The 17763-nt window shown below is 41.7% G+C and overlaps 1 protein-coding gene across 2 annotated transcripts in view; it reads right to left on the bottom strand.

Annotated features, from left to right (window-relative positions):
* Nucleotides 1-17763, bottom strand: part of TET2 (tet methylcytosine dioxygenase 2) — a 71427-nt gene that overhangs the window by 17976 nt on the left and 35688 nt on the right. For both annotated transcript variants that reach the window (XM_059844205.1, XM_059844206.1), the window contains exons 2-3: nt 2741-6119; nt 456-546 (exon numbers count right to left, since the gene is read on the bottom strand). In XM_059844205.1, the coding sequence (XP_059700188.1) occupies nt 456-546; nt 2741-6119 (3470 nt within the window). The remainder of the gene's footprint in view (nt 1-455; nt 547-2740; nt 6120-17763) is intronic.

The raw sequence follows: 17763 nt of genomic DNA, 5'->3' as shown, positions 1-17763 counted from the left end.
TTTTGTGGCACTCCTCTGGACATGAATGAATGAGATTTAGACATTTAGTAATTTTGTGGGGGGAAACTAATGCTGAAATTTGGTATTCTGCTCTTCATCCCCCTTCTCTGCTGGCATTTTCCTAGCCAGAGGGAACACCAGCTCCATGGCTGCCTTTGCAGCCCCTGCCAGCCGCCTTGCTTGGCAGGCTGGTGAGAACTTGTTCCGGCTTGGGTTTGCTGGCATCTGTCTGCCAGGGCCCAGCCCGTGCCAGCCAGCAGACTATTAGCCCTGTCAAATATTGTGACTCTCTGCTGAATAGCAGGGTGCGTAATGTTGGCAACACTGGAGGAGCTGAGGCTACAAGTAATTACTTGATTTGCACTTGTTTATTTCTTTATGTGCAAAAGCTGGAAAAATTCTGACATCCACAAAAGGATAAAAGTTAATCTGCTCTGTGCCTTTGCACTAATTACCTTTCTTCCATGATTTCTCTAATAGCTGCCACATTAGGACCGGCTCCTAGATGGGTATAGAAGGGACCTTCATCTTTTTCAATAATTTGCTCTGTTTAAAACAAAATAAAGGTTATTATTTTGAAGCTTAATTCTTTCATGTAAAATGTCACATTGCAAAGTTTACCTCTAGCTTGTTAGAAGACTGCTGTATGGGCTGGGGTCAGTTTTCCAGCACTTATGTCTAAGGTATTTGCCCACACAGCTTGTACTAAACATGCAAAGCAATGGCTAATCCTGCAAACAGCTGCAATAGGGACTGTGTGCCTTTCCCTAGCACAAACACTTATTCCACATCTCAGGCTCTACACTGACATTCAAATTGGCATTTTCCTGTTATCAGGGAACAATTGTTTCTCCTTCTCCCACTTCCTCCTCTCCCAGTATATAGAAAGGAGGATAAATGGGATAACAGTGGTAAATATTGATGTTAGGGAGCTGTATTGTACTTGTTTTTTACAGCACAGGAACTTACAGCTTGAAAAACTGGCCACTAAGGTTACCCAGAGAATTCTTGCCACCCATGGAAAGACTGTGAAATGAACTCCCCCCCCACCAAGTTTGCTGAAAAAAATCATGCTCAAGGCCTGGTAAAAACCCTTGTATGCCAAGAATGTGGCCTCAGTTTTCTGTGTGTAGGTAGGACCATATCAGCAGCCACAATACATGCTGTATATTGGTTTTATACCAGGAAGCAGGCTCCAGCTGTGTAAAAGAAATGGCCAGGCCCTGCTTGGGTTCAGGAGATGGTGGAGCTGTGCTGGCTGATTTCTGAATGCTGACTTGATGCTTTCTGCCATGCTAACTCCACAGGCTGGATGGGTGGTGCTGCTCCTGACAGCCAGCCTCTGGAAGCACGATGAAGGCATGGTATAAATATGAAGTGGGAATGGCTTAATTTCATCTTCTTAAGGACAATATTGATAAGAAAGAGCAATAAACCTATAGATTATGCTGTGGCACGGGGTTCTTCAGAGAGAGTTTCATACCCTTGTATCTCCTACTGTCTGCTAGGACTGAAGAATTAAAATGTAAATGGAGGATAAGTTCTTAAGTTTGCTTTGTGGTTTCAGTATGAAAAAAAAAAGTGAGGATAAGGAAATAAGTGCCAGAAAAACTTGTGCTAACTATATGGAAGAAACAATATTAAAAAACCCCAAAAAATTACAACTGTGTTTTCGAAAAAAACTATCTTTTGAAGGTTGTTTCTTATCAAACAAGGAAGAGCAAGGAACTGGCTTGCAGAGTTCTTCCTGGGAGCTCTAGAAATACACTATTTCCTGGTTTTGTTCTCACATATCATCTCTGAGACACAGCCCCAACATTCAAAAAGGCAAAAAGGTCCGTTTTGCATTATGGAGGAGCATTGATTCAACTTTCCTTTTTTATAATTGATACAAAATCCTAGTAACTGAAACTGTAACAAGGATTTTTATTTTCTTCTTCTTTTTATTTTTGGTGCTGAACCTTTTGCCTCAGCCTGAATAGTTTATGCAGTAGTCTGAAAGTGCCTGTTACACTTGGCTATGTGCAGTGTCAGTACTGTATGAAAGCTTGTGCTAGGGGACCATGCCTGTCACTCTGCTTCCCTCTGCTCTATTTTTCCAGCTCTTGGAGACAGGGTTTGCCATCAAGCAACAACAAGGGTCTCCCCACTGCTATTTTTGGTGCTGCTTGTGTAGTTTCTCTATGAAACTGTGGATTTCTTTAGCCTTACAGTAGACAAATGCCTGAAAAGGAGGATAAACTCTTGCAACAAGTGAGGAATAATCTGACATCTGTTTTTTCTTAGGCTTTACTAAGGGAAACTTCAACAATTTCACTGTTAAAGCAAAAAATGGCCATAAGGCTCTAAAGTTTTGGACAGGGATAGTTTTTTTAAAAGCTGTATCTAACTTTGACAAATAAATTAGGTCATAAAGTTATGACCTATTTCTTATCAGTATGTTGTTGTTACATGTCTGCTGCTCAAGGAGAATGGATCTGAAGCCACAAGCATTCTGACTGAAAAATCAAATAGGTAATTGCTTTATGAAATTATGAGAAAGGGGCCTTGTGTAGGGTTGGTAAGTGGAGTAGGCATAAGTGTGTAAAATCCCAGTTTTATAAGTTTTCATTAATTACTGTTCTTTAAAAACCCCAAAAAATCTTCCAACAAAAACATCCAGCTAACCTTGTGATTCCCAACTTGAAGGCTCATTTCCTTCCCGTGAACTATTATGTTTTTAGTATATCTCAGCACTTACCAACACAGCTGCAAGATGGGAAATCATACTGGGTTTTGGCAGGTGTGTCCAATAAATTTTTTACAGGCGTATCCAATAACTTGGAAGGTGAGTCTAAAAAATTATTGAGAACAGTTCCAGCTGTTCTTTTGGTCGGGGTTTTCTCAGCAGACAAGTTTGCTTGCTGATCTAAGATTGGGGTTTGAGTGTCAAAATCTGCAGCACTGGTATTTCGTGAGAGGATGGTAATAGGGCCTGCTGTTTCAACCTTCACATGTTTGGGTGATTTGAGAGTAAAAGTCTTATGATCGAACAGTGATTTGACCTGTATCTGTTTTAGCTGCTGCTCCATTGTCTCAATGATGCTCTTTTGCTGCATGTTCTCGCAGCCAAAGTGCTGATTCTCTTGTTTAATTGTTTTTTTCCACACTTTGTTTTCCAGCTGTCCAGCTGATGGGCGCATGCAGACATTAGACTTTGTGCCAGCCTCAATTTTTATAGGCTTGCGTGCTGCACTAGGACCAATCTCAGTTTTGGGTTGCTGGTATGCTTGTTGCTCCTGTTTTTGCAAAAGATGCCACCTCAGAGCAGCATGTTTTTGAAAATCCTTAGGGGTCTGCGACTGCAAATGACAGCCTCTCTGGTCTTGGGCCTGGGGGGCAGTTTGGCCATGTGGTAAGTACTGCTGAGAGATCTGTGGAGCTTGTTTGCTCGGGAGGTCTTGGTTCAGACTAGCACCATAGCCCTGTGAGGGCTGGAGGGGTGGCAACTGCGGAACTGAGGCTTGTTGTGTCTGTTGATCTTGTTCTTGAAAACAATGATTCACATCTTGCTTTGCGGTCAAGTTATTTGAAAAATACTGCGCGTGCTGCAAGTCCTGCATTTTGTTGGCTCCAAAGTGTTCTGTATTTGCGGCGTTCCCTTTCTTCTCGGAAATCAGGTGTCTGTTGTTTGGGCAAGGGTGCTGGAGACTGACATTTGCCTTCTGAGTGTAAAGGGGAGCTTTGTTGTTCATGGTCTGTACCTGCTCCAGGCCTAGCTGAGGGTTAGGCAGTGGGAATGCAGCTGATTTAGTGTACTTACTCCCAGTTTGGAAACATTCATCTGCTTTGAGTTGATTGAAGGATGTCCTGTTTAAAGGCTGCTCAGCATTGCTTTGGGGGTGGGGTACAGCTTGGGACAGGCCTTTAGTTTTCGTTTGTGGAGCCTGCTGCTGGTTTGGGGTTTGCTGTGGACTGCATGGCAGTTGCACTGGACGTGCCTGTTTTTGCAGCATCTGTTGCAAGATGTGCGAATGCAGGAATTGCCCGTTTTCTCCTGGCTGGGGATTCAAGTGCTGCTGTTTCAAGGGGGCCCCTAAAGGCTGTTCAGCTTGTTCTGATCTTGGCTGGAAATGGAGCTGCTGTGAAGGGTGTTGCTGCACTTTGGACTTGAGAAGGGAATCCACCTTTGTGAGCTGCGGCTGTGGTGAGTGTTTCTGGAACGGCAGCTGCTGGTCAGCTGGGGGATGCGGCTGCAGCTGGGAGCTCTCACTTTTGTACAGCAGAGGAAATTGTTCCTGTTGCATTATCTTCTGGCTCTGGGCCTGTCCTGAAGGCCCCTTTAATGAGTCAGGACTTCCAGCATACTGTTTTGTATAAACTGTTTGGGCTGTGCTTGCCTGGTACTGAAGAATTGACCGCAGTAATGCTTCGCTGGGCTTCTGGGGAGGCTCTCCCTGGTGGAACTGGGTGGAAACCAGTTCTATCCAGGCTGGTTTTGAATAATGTTGAGCCTGTTGTACAGGCTCTTTCACTTGGTCCTTTTCTTTGTCACGAGTCTCAGGTTCTCTCTGTCCTGAGAAATGCTGATAGTGTTGTTGCAGCTCACCCTCACTTCTGTGTGTGTGCAGGTTTTGGAGGGGAGATTCTGACGCCAGCATCTCTCCTTCGGGGCGCTGCAGAATCGAGGCGGCCACAGCAGCTTGCGGGTTGCTTTCACTGACATCTTGTGACATTTGTGCCTGTTGCAGAAGGCTCTGCTGAGGTTGAAATTGTTGTTGGCTGAGGCTAGGACTTTCTAACATTGGTCCCTCCTGTTGCCCTTCATTTTTTATCTCCCCAGGAAGAGTTTCATCACACCTGTTGTCATAGGAGTGGTGTCCTTCTTGCACCGCGGCAGACAGTGCACTATTCATTTCTGGAGCAGGAGCAGTGGAGGAATCTTTGTGAAAAGTTGAGTTCTGTGTAAAGAAAGCACCATTATTTTCTGCTTGCTCAGAGTGCCTTTCCAGAGTAGTGCTCTGAGCTTGCAGGTTACTGCTGGAACTTAGAGAGAGGTCTTGGTTAGGAATCTGCCCTATGCTTCCATGAATATTACTGTTTCCTACAGGTAACTGGTGAGTATCATAGCCTGGAATCTGTTGCTGTAGCTGTAGATCTGGTTTCTGAAGTGAACAGCTACCTGGCAATACAGGTGGTTTACTGGAGTCTTTTGTGTTGTAGACCTCAGTAACCACTACAGCTGGCACTTGAGGCAGCTCAGAGTTTGAGGTCTGTGGGGAAGTGATCTTCCCTGAGGTATGGGATGAATGTGTTGCCTCATAGGACAACTCATTAGTAGCCTGACTGGTAATGGCATTGATATGAGATGTGTTCTTCTGCATTGCTATGGAAACATGTTCTGGATAATATTGAGACAGTGTTTTCTCCAGGAGTTCACCATGCATGCTTTCCATGGAAGAGGCAGAAACTGTAGCACCATTAGGCATTGGCACTGCCTTGTTCTTAAGTAGTAAGACAATGTCCCTGTTATGGCAATGAATATTTTCCTGTTCCTGCTCATTCTGAATCAGAAGGTCATGAGGGTTTTCTGAACCAACACTGTTGTATCTTGTAGACAGTATCAAATCTGAAGCTTCATTTTCTTGTCTTTTAAAACTCTCAGATTTCTTCTCACTGTAAGAATTGGAGACACTTGGTTTTTCACTATTGTCCTCTGGCTCAGCTTTTTCTCCATTTATCTCTTTATCTTGTTTCACTTTCTTGCTCTCATGAAGTCCATACAGAGAGGGTTCACTAAAAGTGCGTTTGATCCCACCATTTTGCATATATTTGGAATATACTTTCTTTTCTTGTAAAAGGTCTGGGCTAACACGATTGTTTGGACTTCCCTTCGGGTGGGGCACTCCAAAGTTGCTTTTATTGAAGAGTGGCTTATGGTCTCCATTTACTTCCACTTCAGACCTCTCTGTTGCTGGACTCCCGTTCTGTAGCTTCACTGCAGAAGGCTCTGCCTGGCAGACGTGAGAAGACTGTGGTATTAGAAATGGACTCAATCTATTGCCGTCAACATGGTTGGTTCTGTCCTGTTCCATCTGGCCTGCTCTGAGGCCATCCACAAGGCTACCCTCTGAACGTATCTGAAAGAGAAAAGAAACAGGAGAGAATCTGAGTCAGTTTTAGTTTCCATTGAAGGACAGCCAGTAACTGGCAATTCCTGCAGCACTCAAGCACCCCTTGCCCTGACCAGCTCCCACACACAGCGTGAGCCTGCAAGCGCACCTGAGAGGGGTTTCACTATCCTAGTGCTTCTTGCCACCCCCAGGTCTCCCTTTTTCTAAAAGGTTTGTTCTTCAAGATAAAAAGAGAGTAAAAATACAGAGTAACTTCCTTACCCCCATTTACCACACAAAAAGATATTTTACCAGAAGAAATCTCTCGCAGTGGTGCAAAAAGTATTCTCTGCTTTTGAATGATTTGCATAGACTCCTCTGTCATCACATTTTGCCCTTGGTAAGGCAGAAAGTCATGCTGAAACCGTGGTTCCCAGACTTGGTGCTAATCCTGTAATTTGATCAAGTGTGCCAGACCTCTTTTGTCTGACTTGAAGGAGTATTACCACCAAGTTTCCAATTAGAGGGGAAAACTTTTTTTTTTCTGTCCTCAGCTGTCTGAGAGGGTCTTTTAAAACTGGCATTCCTGAAGACCACGCAAGTGGCACAATACACAAGACAAAGCCATACTTGACTGCTGTCCACAGGAACTCTAACAGTTCATCAGCAGATCAGTTGAGTTGAGAGAAATAGAGTGATTTTGGAAAGGTTTGATGGAAATGCTTTTTTTTCAGGTATCAATATACTTTCAAATTTACATATAGACATCAAGCATGGCTTAAACCATGCTTTGGGTTTTGAATTGAGCTCTGCAGCTGTGGAGTTAGGATTTTTTCTTCTTTGTTGGAATGGGAAATCCCATTTTCTCATATACTCTTTACTTACAAAGTGAAGTTTTTAGCTGGATAAAAGTACTGACAATGTGCAGTAAGCAAATTCCATACAATGACAAGCTAATCCTGTTCACATGCATCTTCCCAGAATTCACAGACCCAGTTAACATAGATAAAGCCCTTGTTTGACTCTTGTCATAATTTATTCTTTGTTGGTTTATGGTTCTCAACCAGTTACAAATGACAGAAGGCAGACTGACAGTGGGTCTTACAGATTTGAAGTTGCACAGAGAAAATTTGGATATATGCATGTCTGTTCTGAAGCTTTTATTTTTGGTTTGCATAAAGGAGAATCTGAAGGGTTCTCCATTACCAGGTCAGCACTGCTTGGACTGCAGAGTCAGGAGAAGCATGACATGTGGCTGGTATTGCCACTACGCAGGAAGAGCAATTATACTGAAAAAATTCTCCCATCATGGTTGCTCTGCTTATGTATTTATCCTACATTAATATTTTAATATTATTAAAATGTAATTTTAAATGTTATTTAAATATAATTTATATAGTTTTCAGTACAGTATTGCCTTACTCAGTTTAGTAATGTGATTCTAAAATGCTTTTATAAGTAATATTAATTCATTAAATACATTGCATCCAGCAGAATTCTTTCTGCTTGCAGCTCTGATTTCAGTAGCAGGACAATTCAAATGCTCACTTTCACCAGCAAGCACCTATATGATAACTTATATTCATTTCCTCCAAATGCCAGACTTGTTTTTAGATTTACTTTTGACCACCTGAAGTTTGGTTTTTTTCTTCCTTTACTCAGTTAATGTTTTTTTTTAATGACAGAAGTAGAGAAGATCTCGCTGCAAGTAATGATACTTTAAAAAATAATTTTTGCAGGGAAAACTAAGAACAGGAAGATGGAAAAGTATTCTTGTCAATCTTGCCTGGGTTTTTTAACATGGTAGTGTAGGTTTATTCCCTTCTAGAGGTATTTCCCACCCTAGCTTTATAGTACCACCAGACACGAGCCTTTGCAGCTTTCCCAGGGAGATGATGTTCCATGCTTAGCAGAAAGCCGTGTGAAAAGGATTCCTCTGATGTGTCATTCTAGGCCAGGCAGTAGAACGATGCTCCCAGAGTGTCTCAAAAATAAAATGCCAGACTAATTTGGAAGCCATACTTTGCCTCCACACCTTTCATTCCTAAAAACTGCAGGTGAACCACAGACATGAGTGTATAGGCTGCTGCATTTTGCGAGTATGAAATGAAATAAAGAGCACCATAGTGATTAACACCATGCTGTCAAGCTGCTTCTAAAAGATTTATTTCTTTAAAAAAAGTTTTAGTCTGTGCGACTAAGCTGCGAGAAACTTTGTCTGGCCCCAAAATCTGCCTTGTGGCTTTTTTTCTGGTGTACCTTGTGGGTTGCAACCAAATTCCTTCTGGGAATTCCCAGGCAATCTTTCTTCTCAGCTCCTTACTATCTATCAGATAAACCCACCATTTTCTTTAGAAGTGGGGGCTCCCTGATTTCTTTAAACTTAGCTTACAAACCACTCAAAGGAGCATATCTGTGGTCAGAAAAGAGTCTTAGGTTCATGCTGTTCTCAAAACCCACAAGGTTATCTTGTGAGATGAATTACTGTTCATGGCATTCTCAAAGATCTCATGGTATGTTCCCCCAAATTCTGACCACTTTCAGTGCAAAAGGGACTGGTGTTAGACATTGCAAAACATATGAATATCATTTGGTTCTTCAAAATACAAAGTTAATTCATGCATTAAAAGTGCCAGATTTGCATTCTTTGAAATGCATCTAGGATTGGGGTAACTTTGCATTATACTTCTTTCTCTCACTGTCTACACTCAAGTTATTCACTATCCTCAAGTCACACCTGAGTAAAAATCTTCCTCAACCAACTACAAATCACAGCAAATGTAAAGTAATGTAATTGGTAATGCTGAACTAGCAAAAAATAAATATCTTTATTACTGGTTTTAACTGGGAACTATGAAGTAGTACTCCTACTTGCTTGCATCTTTAAAAGCCTTTGTGGTTGTCCTTACAATCATTGTGGGGTGAACTCTCTACCTCTCAAAGTAAATCTACCTTCCCCCAAGTGCAGCAGTTAGTCTTTTTAGTCTTTCCCATAGCTGTATTTTATCCAGACCATTTAGAAGCTCCACATATTTTTCTTCAGCTATAATTCATTAAAAATTCAAGTCACATCATCAGCATCTGTGAAACAATTACTGCATCTAGGACTGACTCTGCAGTCTAATCCATCATAATTATGACTGGCCTCTTTGAAGATGCCACGATGCATGACTTAAATATAGCACATTACTGTGCAAATGGATCAGCATCTCATCCCACCAATATGCATTCAAGATAGAATTCAGACTACCACTGTTTGACTTTTTCAGATGCAATCAATGTAAGTACATTTATTTCTTGCCGCACACAGGACACAAACTGGAAACTAGGCACTGAATGAGAGCCTGAGATTTTTTGTTGTTTGTTTTGTGGACAAATTTGGCATATTCCTGCCACTTCTTATCGGTGTACTGTGGAAGGTGTTGTTACAAGCAGAGCAGATATTTCTGCAGCAACAGAAGTTGTGTCATTTTCTTTCACAGAAAATCTTCAGTTTTAGCCAGTTCTGGAGGTTCATAGCTTATTTTCTATAGCACCTGTATCTGGGGAGTTTGTGAATGCAAAGCAGTTCAGTGAATGAATGAATAAATACACCCACTGCAGGGGAGTACAGTCGTCTGCAAAACTGGGCAAGATTCCCAGGAGAAAAAGTAGGTGGGGGAATAGCTGTGGTAGAGCACTCACAGACCCAAAAGGACCAAAAGGTGGGATGTCAGATGGGTTTTTTCCCCTTCTAGGGTTAGCCGAGATGGACTTTTATCTCCCCAGAGGTTTTTTTCCCCAGCAGAAATACACATCCTCAGATCAAAGCCTCAGCTGACTTGTGCTCAACTGATTATCGGTATGAGACTTGGGAAAGCAGAAGTCAGATACCCAGAAGCTTCTTGCTGGCTCTCTGGGTTGTTCCTGGGATGTTGCCACAGCCTCCATCCTGCTGGAACCCTTCTGCCACTGCCAGATGACACAGAGGTCTAAATTGCTCCCAGACAAGAAACCCCTCTAGCACTTTCTCAACAGGAGGTGAATTTGCCCATATGCCTTGCCAAACTCTAGTTTGGTAAGTTGTGCTTTTTTGCTTAGACTCTCCTGCTTCTCTTGTCTGTGTACGGTAGGTGGCTTCACTTGTGGCTGCGTATCCTTATGTGCTGTTGTGCAGTTGCATCTCTCCTCTGAAGCTCATGCATCTGGCAAAGAGTTCTAAATACTGAACTTCCAACATGTGAAAAAGCTCCTGAAGTTAGGGGTTTGGGTTTTTTCCTATTTCACTAACAAATGAAAATTTGAGAAGGGGCACGAGTGGTTATTACTTAGGTAAGGGCACTCATGCATGACATTGTCAGAAAGTTCAATTTCTGTTCTAAAACCTGAAACCTTCTGGACTTGCATTTTGCAAAATTGTTTCTGATTAACCTAAGACAAAGATTTCTCTTCTTTAACATTGGAACAAGATGTGTAAGCAGTTACAATGATGCTTAACACCAGGATTTGATATTATGGGATATGATTCCCTGGCCTAGCTAAAGACCAGTTGCTGCAGCTGTGCCTTCAGTTAACACCTGTAAGCAACTGCCAGTGTCCCAAGAGGAGAAAAGATGTGCAGGGGACTCAGATGGCAAAGGGGTGATGTAACACATCAAAGCTCCTTATTAATGAGACATTTCCATTATTGCTGGGATAAAAAGTTGAACACATGCGGTATAGTTAGGGATTTCTTATATGTTTTTGCACTTAAGGTACTGTAGTTTATACAGAGAGAAACTTAGAGGACAGGCAAGACCAGGACAGATTTGAGAGATTGCATTCATACCCAAGGTGAACTGAGGCTCAAAACCCCACCAACATCTCCTAAGGATTTGCTCTGCTTCTTACCAGCAGCACTGCTGTGCTGCCCCACTGCATATGTGTTGATGGAGGAAAACACAGTGAAACTTCAAGGCAGATGTAAAGGAAGCCCCAGAAGGACAAGGACACTCTGTTTTTAGCTGAGCTCTATGGCTTACAATAGAGTCCTTTTGCACTATATTCAACTGTCTCTTCATTTGGATAGTTTATTTATTTAGGGCATTAGCAATGCTTTGGAGAAAACTTGAGTAAGGATGCCATGCTTTGTCTGTCCCTTGAAGTTTTTTAGTTAAAGTTGTATTTTTTCCTAAAATATGCATGTTGCTTTTTTATTGTAGCTTTAAAGAGCAGTTAAGGGGTTAATCTAGAAACTCCTCAATGACACTGTGACTGTATTCTGCAGAAGGTCATATTACATGAATATAATTGTCTTCTCTGGCATTTAGATCTACGATAATCTGTGTCAAACAAAAGAAAATGTGGGATGGATAAAACTTGTTACCTAATTTATAGCTAATTTATCCTTAATTTACAGGGAAAATGGTGACTAGTGAATATACATATAAGCAGACATACAGGAATGAAGAGCATGGGATTTGTGACATATGAGGATTAATAATTCATTAAATCTTCTCCAAGCCAGACACTTCAAAATTCATGCATTTTTAAAATCAACCAGTGCTAAACCCCCCTCAATCTACTGACACCAGTTCCTGCATTTCAGTGATACAATGATCTAATTTCAAAGGCACTTGAATCAATTTGATTTTTCACCTTAATACAGAGGCCATGATAGTAAAGCTAAATGGTGATTTCCACTTGCTACATTACATAACCATCAACAAGACTGGATACTGTGTAATTTCTACCCAGATGTGAAAAATTGTACTATTCTAACAACTGCATAAAATCAAGGGAAGTAAAAATTAAATGCCTCTACAATATGGGTGGAAAAAACCCAAGTATGCAAAGGAAATGAATTCAGGATTATAAAATATGAGTAAACAGAAATTATAATTTTACATCCCACAGCTCTCCAGTTCCCATTTTTTGTGATTTGTGTTCCATACAAACTTTGTACCTAATTGTACTATGTAGCACTTCTAGGAAAACACCACAGCTCCTAAAGTAGTTGCTTTAAATTCCACCATGATATGACCAGATAAGAAATGTCTTCCTAAAGGTCAAACTTTAGAACCAGATTGAATTTAAGAAACAAAAGGACCCTCCCATTGCAATAACCAGATCATTCAAGGTGAGGTTGGCATCTCTGTCAGTTCTTGCCAGTTATGAGCTCTTTTCCTTAGTTTAGGTTTGGAGTATGGTGGATCCAGGTGGTTTGTATGGACAGGCCATTCCACAGAGCTGCAGTGCTCCCCAGGTCAGCTTTTTGGTACTACCTTGGGTGCTAGGATGCCAACATACTCTAAGACCACTATTGCTCAATTTCTTGAGCACCACCTTGACTAGTAGATGTCTTTAACAAATACAGGGAAGCTGAGCTAAAGCATCCTATCATCTTTGCTGGTTTTTTGAGAATCTTTGTATCTGACAGAAAGAGTTATAGCCTTAAGTCTCAGGGGTGCTCAAATAAGTGTGTGTAGAATGAGATGCTTTTGTGTAATGAGAAAATTCTCTGTGAAGTCTGGGCCAGCAAACTTATTTCAAATTGTGACCCACACAGGACAATTCCGTAATTCCACAGTGCCTGTGAATGAAACGTTGGCAGAGATGTTTGGGTTGAAAAACAGAACAGTCTCTTTTTCTTCATCTCAGTCCATTATGCTAGGCTAGGTGTGTTGAGCAGTGTTAATCAGGTGCACAGCTGGTGCTTTGACCCGTTTCTGATGTCTGGAGAAAGGATGTTATCTGAGGGATGATTTTCCTCTCAGAACTTCAGCTACTCCATGTGTCAAATGGCAATGGTGATATAGGCTGCTGATTAAAATCAGCTCCCTGAGAGCAACAGCTGACTTCTCTTGCTGTTCTGGCCAAGCTCTGCAGTGCAGCCTCTTGTGAGCACGCCAGGATAAGCAAGCGTTGGTGGCTGAACCGTTCCTCAAGGCACGCTTGATGTTATCAACCTGCTGTTTAGGGAGGGTTACCAAGAGGTCACTGTCATCATTATCTTCCACTTTCTGTGATCTTTGTCCATTTGGCTTCAGACCTGGATATAGCACGGATTTCTTGGGTTGATGACTTCCTAGCACCAGTCAAAGGTCATTTATCCATGATGATTTCATCACAGCTTTTGGCAGAGTGAAAAACCACTGGATGGAAAAAAAGAAGCACTGGCAAGCTAAAAATTTCAAGGTTTCATTGTGTTGTGTCAGTAACATTAGAAAATAGATGTATGAGCGGAAGAACTGATAGAAGACAATAAAACCTTGTGGGCAGCAGTGTCCTCAGAAAACCTATTTACACAGCTCTGGCTTCCATTATCCTTTGAACTTCAAGTAGGAAAACCTGTTGGTCTCACAGTTCTGTTGAAAACAGAAGTTTTTACAAAATTCAGTTTTCTTAAATTTTTTTTAAAAGTTGAAGATCATACTGAGAGGAGAGTGGGGGGAATGCAAAGAGAATGTTGATTGCTCCAAGGTGTACTCTGACTGGTGCTACTGCATGTCCAGATGGTAAAGCAGAGCTTTCAGCCCTTTTAGTGGCCTCACTACAGTAGCCTTTACACCCCTCTACACATTCTTCCTCTGTTTTTCTCATGGCTCTGCCACACCTAGGCTGGGATGTTGTAGTGAACTCAACTTTTGGCTGCTGTGTTTTGAGAAATGAGAGGCAGCCAAAGAGGCAGCTCCCACACTACAGAGTGTGCCATGTGTGTGCTGATATAGCCAAGGGGCAGGTTCTGGGGATCCCTGCCAGGGCCAGTGAGCCATGAGATGCCCTGGGTCCCTGTGAGAGATGCTGCCTGCCCCTGCATGTCCTGCTGGGGCTTCACTTCCACACTCCAGTGGAGCTGGAGGAGTTGAGCCAAAACAAGGGTACTTGTTTTAGAAACATCTTACGCTGTTTTAATTGTTGCATGATTTAATTTCAAAATGTGTTTTCATTCCCACCTGTGATTTAATTTTATTCATTCCAATTTGTGCCTTTCGCGACTTACAAATCAGACCAATTGCTCATAAATATATGGGAAAAATAGGTTTGTCAGTGCCCTGTTCCTTGGCTTCAGGGCAACACCAGCTAGACCTGTACCAGTCCACTCCAACCTGTTTTCAAAAGTCTCTGATGATGAGGGTTGCATAATAACACACAGTTACATGCAGTAATTAATCTAACGTATTAGAAAGCTTCTACCATTTAAAACATAACCTTAGATCAGCTCATCCCATCTGCCACAGACATGCAGAGCAGGTTTTTTTTCCTTCTGTGCTAGGGCTTGTTTCTCCCCATGTAACTGAAGACTATCATTAATGCTCCCCTCTTAGACAGAATAAACAACCCAGTTCATGACATCCAGTGTCCTCCCTGGGTGGATCTATATCCATACCATTTGTTCCCTGACCAAATGCATGGAGGTCACATAGCAAATCCACAGTCTGTTCTCTGGAGACATTATGCACATGCTACACTCTGCTAGATTTTCTCCAAATTCAGATGCTTGATATACGAGCAGTTATAACATGTATCTGTATAATCTTCCAAAAACCTGTATGAATTACCTTGACTTTCACCTCAGCAACTAAGCAGTTTTATTCCCTCACTGTATAAATCACACTGAAATCAGCAGAATAGGCTTGTTACTCTTAGCAGAGCTTTATAGAAAAGGTTTCCTTAAAACCTTTCAGTGTGCTCAAGTCTTTGAGCTATTCGCACAAACATCTTTTCTGACTTCCACTGTTGCTGAGGCACCACAGAAGATAAGAATCTAATGCATTTTTAGAGGTCTATGAGAAGATGCTCCCTGGAGCTATGGTTGCCATTCAGCTTTTCTGCATCTGTGTGTGGTCTTCAGGAGCAGTTTTCATGTGGGCTATTGCAATCTACACAGAACAATGGCATGGATTATTGGGCTGAAATCCAGATCTGAGAAAACAGTTATAGTTACCTCTCCAGATGTACCAGAGATGGAAGACAAGGTGGTTTTGATGACCAGAGCCAGCTGACAACCTAAGAACAGTTGAGGTCTAATCCTGATAAAAGCAAAACTCTGGGACAGAAACAAAACGTGAGCTAGTGCTGCCATACCACAGTTCCAAGCACACAAGAGAGCTTGGCATGGGTACTGTTGCTGATAGGTTTGAGATGAAGATGTGGGACTCTGTTTTCTTTTTGAATACTCAGTATATAAGCTTGGGAAGAGCTTGGTCATTGATCTTCTTAGATGAAAAGGCTCAGGACCCAAACAAATTGTCAGTCAAAAAACCCCAACTACACATCATGGCAGCATGTATTGAGGAGTTGCAGCCTAGCTTCTTAAGCCTGGCTTGAAAAACATAATTTCTGTAGTTACCATCTTGGTTACAGTATTTTTCTTCCCTTTCTGATTTTAGTTTTATATCCCTTTCCAAGAGAGTTTTTAGGTTTTTCTTTAGAAGACTGCTGTTAATCTTGTTCTGAGGATAAAGTAATAGGCTCCAGTTTGTACTTCTACAACTGAGGCTATTTATCAGTTACTTCTTATCTTGTTCTTTCCCCACTTACAAAGGATGTGGGTTTTATGTATAGCCATTTAAAACTTCTTAGTATTTAAGCATAAATGGGCAGTATATATATTTCTGATCACATCTCACAGCAGACACCAGAGAAGAAGCATTTTCATGGAGCACTGGCATTGCGCCAAGCTCAAACCATGACAGAAGTTCTATGTATTTTGTGACAAGAAACATTTAAGAAAACTACTTGAGAAAAAAGATTATTACAAGGATACAGGCTTTTTCCTTTCTGTGGAATATCACTTAGGTATTCCAAGGAAACTGGAAACCAGTCTAGATTTTTTGAATGGGATGATTGCTTAAAAACTCAGCTCTAGCATGAAAATTTCTCCCTTTAACTAAATTAAAAGACTCAGAATTGCTGTGCTGAGAAACAGTTGGGACCTGAGAACAAGCTGGCATTCCTGCTTTTCTTTAATTTCCAGTAATTCAAAGGAACATTGTTTCTCCTGTTTAAATTTTTCCCTTTGTGGCGGGATGCAACATGAAGAGGCAGAAAATTCACTGCTGCCAAGCTAAAAGGAGCCAGGGGAACTGGCAGATTGTGATTTAACTCTCACTAAGACTTTTAGACTCCCACAGCTGACACTTGGAAGAGCGGCATTTGAGCAGTCCTGAAGGGAAGTGCAACACTTCTCTCTCTGTCCTTCCTTTTCAAATATTTTCAAAGCTTTGAAAACAGTCGGTTGTTCTTCGTTCTGGCAGCTCGCCACTTGCTGCCGGCTCACATCAGTTCATGGTCTTCTGAGGTATCTAGTGGCCTGCATGGATTTGAGAGAGTCTGAAGCTCTAATGAAAGACCTTTGATATTTTGGGATATTTAAGAGACATACAGAAACGGGTGAGTTAAAAGAGCTGTTGTCAGCCTCTGCAAAGCCCACTTCGTATTCTCAGTCACGAGATACCATTTCCCTAATTGATTATTGTCTGTCCTCAACACAGCCATGCTCTTAGTGCACAAAGAAGCAGTGTGGATGAAAGGCTCACCATTGTAAAGTACACACTCAACTGGATTTAGAAAGCTGGGAACTACAGACAAATCTAAGATATGAGACTACTTTGAAGGAAACTCATAAATCATAGCTGAGACTTTTTTCAGCTTAAGTAAACATTTTTCTTACAGACGATGAAAGGTAATGGAAGCCTTTTAAATGCCTCTCTTTAGTCTTTCTAAGAGAACCTAAGCAGGGGAACTCTCCTCAAAAGGGTCAGGTGACTTTTCATTCTTTAAATCCACACCTCCAGCAATGAAGACTTGATCCCACAAGCCCTGCAGAACTGCTCCTACCTGGCAAGGTTATGCAGAGTGTTTGCCAGGCTAGTCCTTCAGCCAGCAGCCTCATAGCTGTGGTGGTCTTGAGCTCAGGAATGCAGGTGTAGGAGAGAACGCCCTGCATTGTGTGCGTGAGTTCCCATAAGCATGTGCGTGTCCTCATGCGCCAAGTGGAATGCACAGCACAGTCCCTGCTTTTCTTGCCAACACAAACCTGTGGTCTCTCTGTCACCCCTGTGCCCCCAAAACACAGCAGGAAGAGAACAGTTTCAGGGGTGAGCAAGGAGATGATAGGCAAGGATTAAGATCTGATTTATGCAACTGGTTTTACTCAGAAGAAATACAGCGCAGACTGTGACTGGTAGTGTTACTTCTATACAGCCTCTGGGGGCAATGAACAGCTGCTTTTTCTTAGGAAAAAAAAAGCATGGGGAGTTGGGAGAAGAGAAGAGACATCTATCAGGATACTCAATGTCTAATGCAGTCAGTTAAGCTAATATGAATGCCACTGTCAAATGCATATAAGGGTACTTTATCTTTGGTTGTTAACCTTTGAGGGTCAGCCAAGTTGATTATGAGAAAATAAGCTAATAATTTTACTGTGGGAAGGGTGGGGGACAAGGATGAATGGCAAAATTTATCTGCTTATTACACTCCACAGCAAACAAACCTTCCTAATAGCCTCATCTAGCTCACAAAAGCTTTCTGTGGAAACAGTGTTTAATAAATATGTCCCTCAGCTTCCCAAACCAAAATTGTCTTAAAAGTCTTTGATAGGTATTGGTGATTAAGCAGATGTTCTGAAAACTTAGTTGCACCTAAAATTAGAACTGAAAACAAAATGGGGAAAAAAATATCCTGGAGTACCTGCAGTTAACCTTTAAAA

The sequence above is a fragment of the Haemorhous mexicanus genome, chromosome 4 (genome assembly GCF_027477595.1).
Source record: "Haemorhous mexicanus isolate bHaeMex1 chromosome 4, bHaeMex1.pri, whole genome shotgun sequence".
In the NCBI taxonomy this organism is placed as follows: Eukaryota; Metazoa; Chordata; class Aves; order Passeriformes; family Fringillidae; genus Haemorhous; species Haemorhous mexicanus.
Note: the sequence above shows the minus strand (reverse complement) of the source record. Positions and strands in the feature narration are given on the sequence as shown.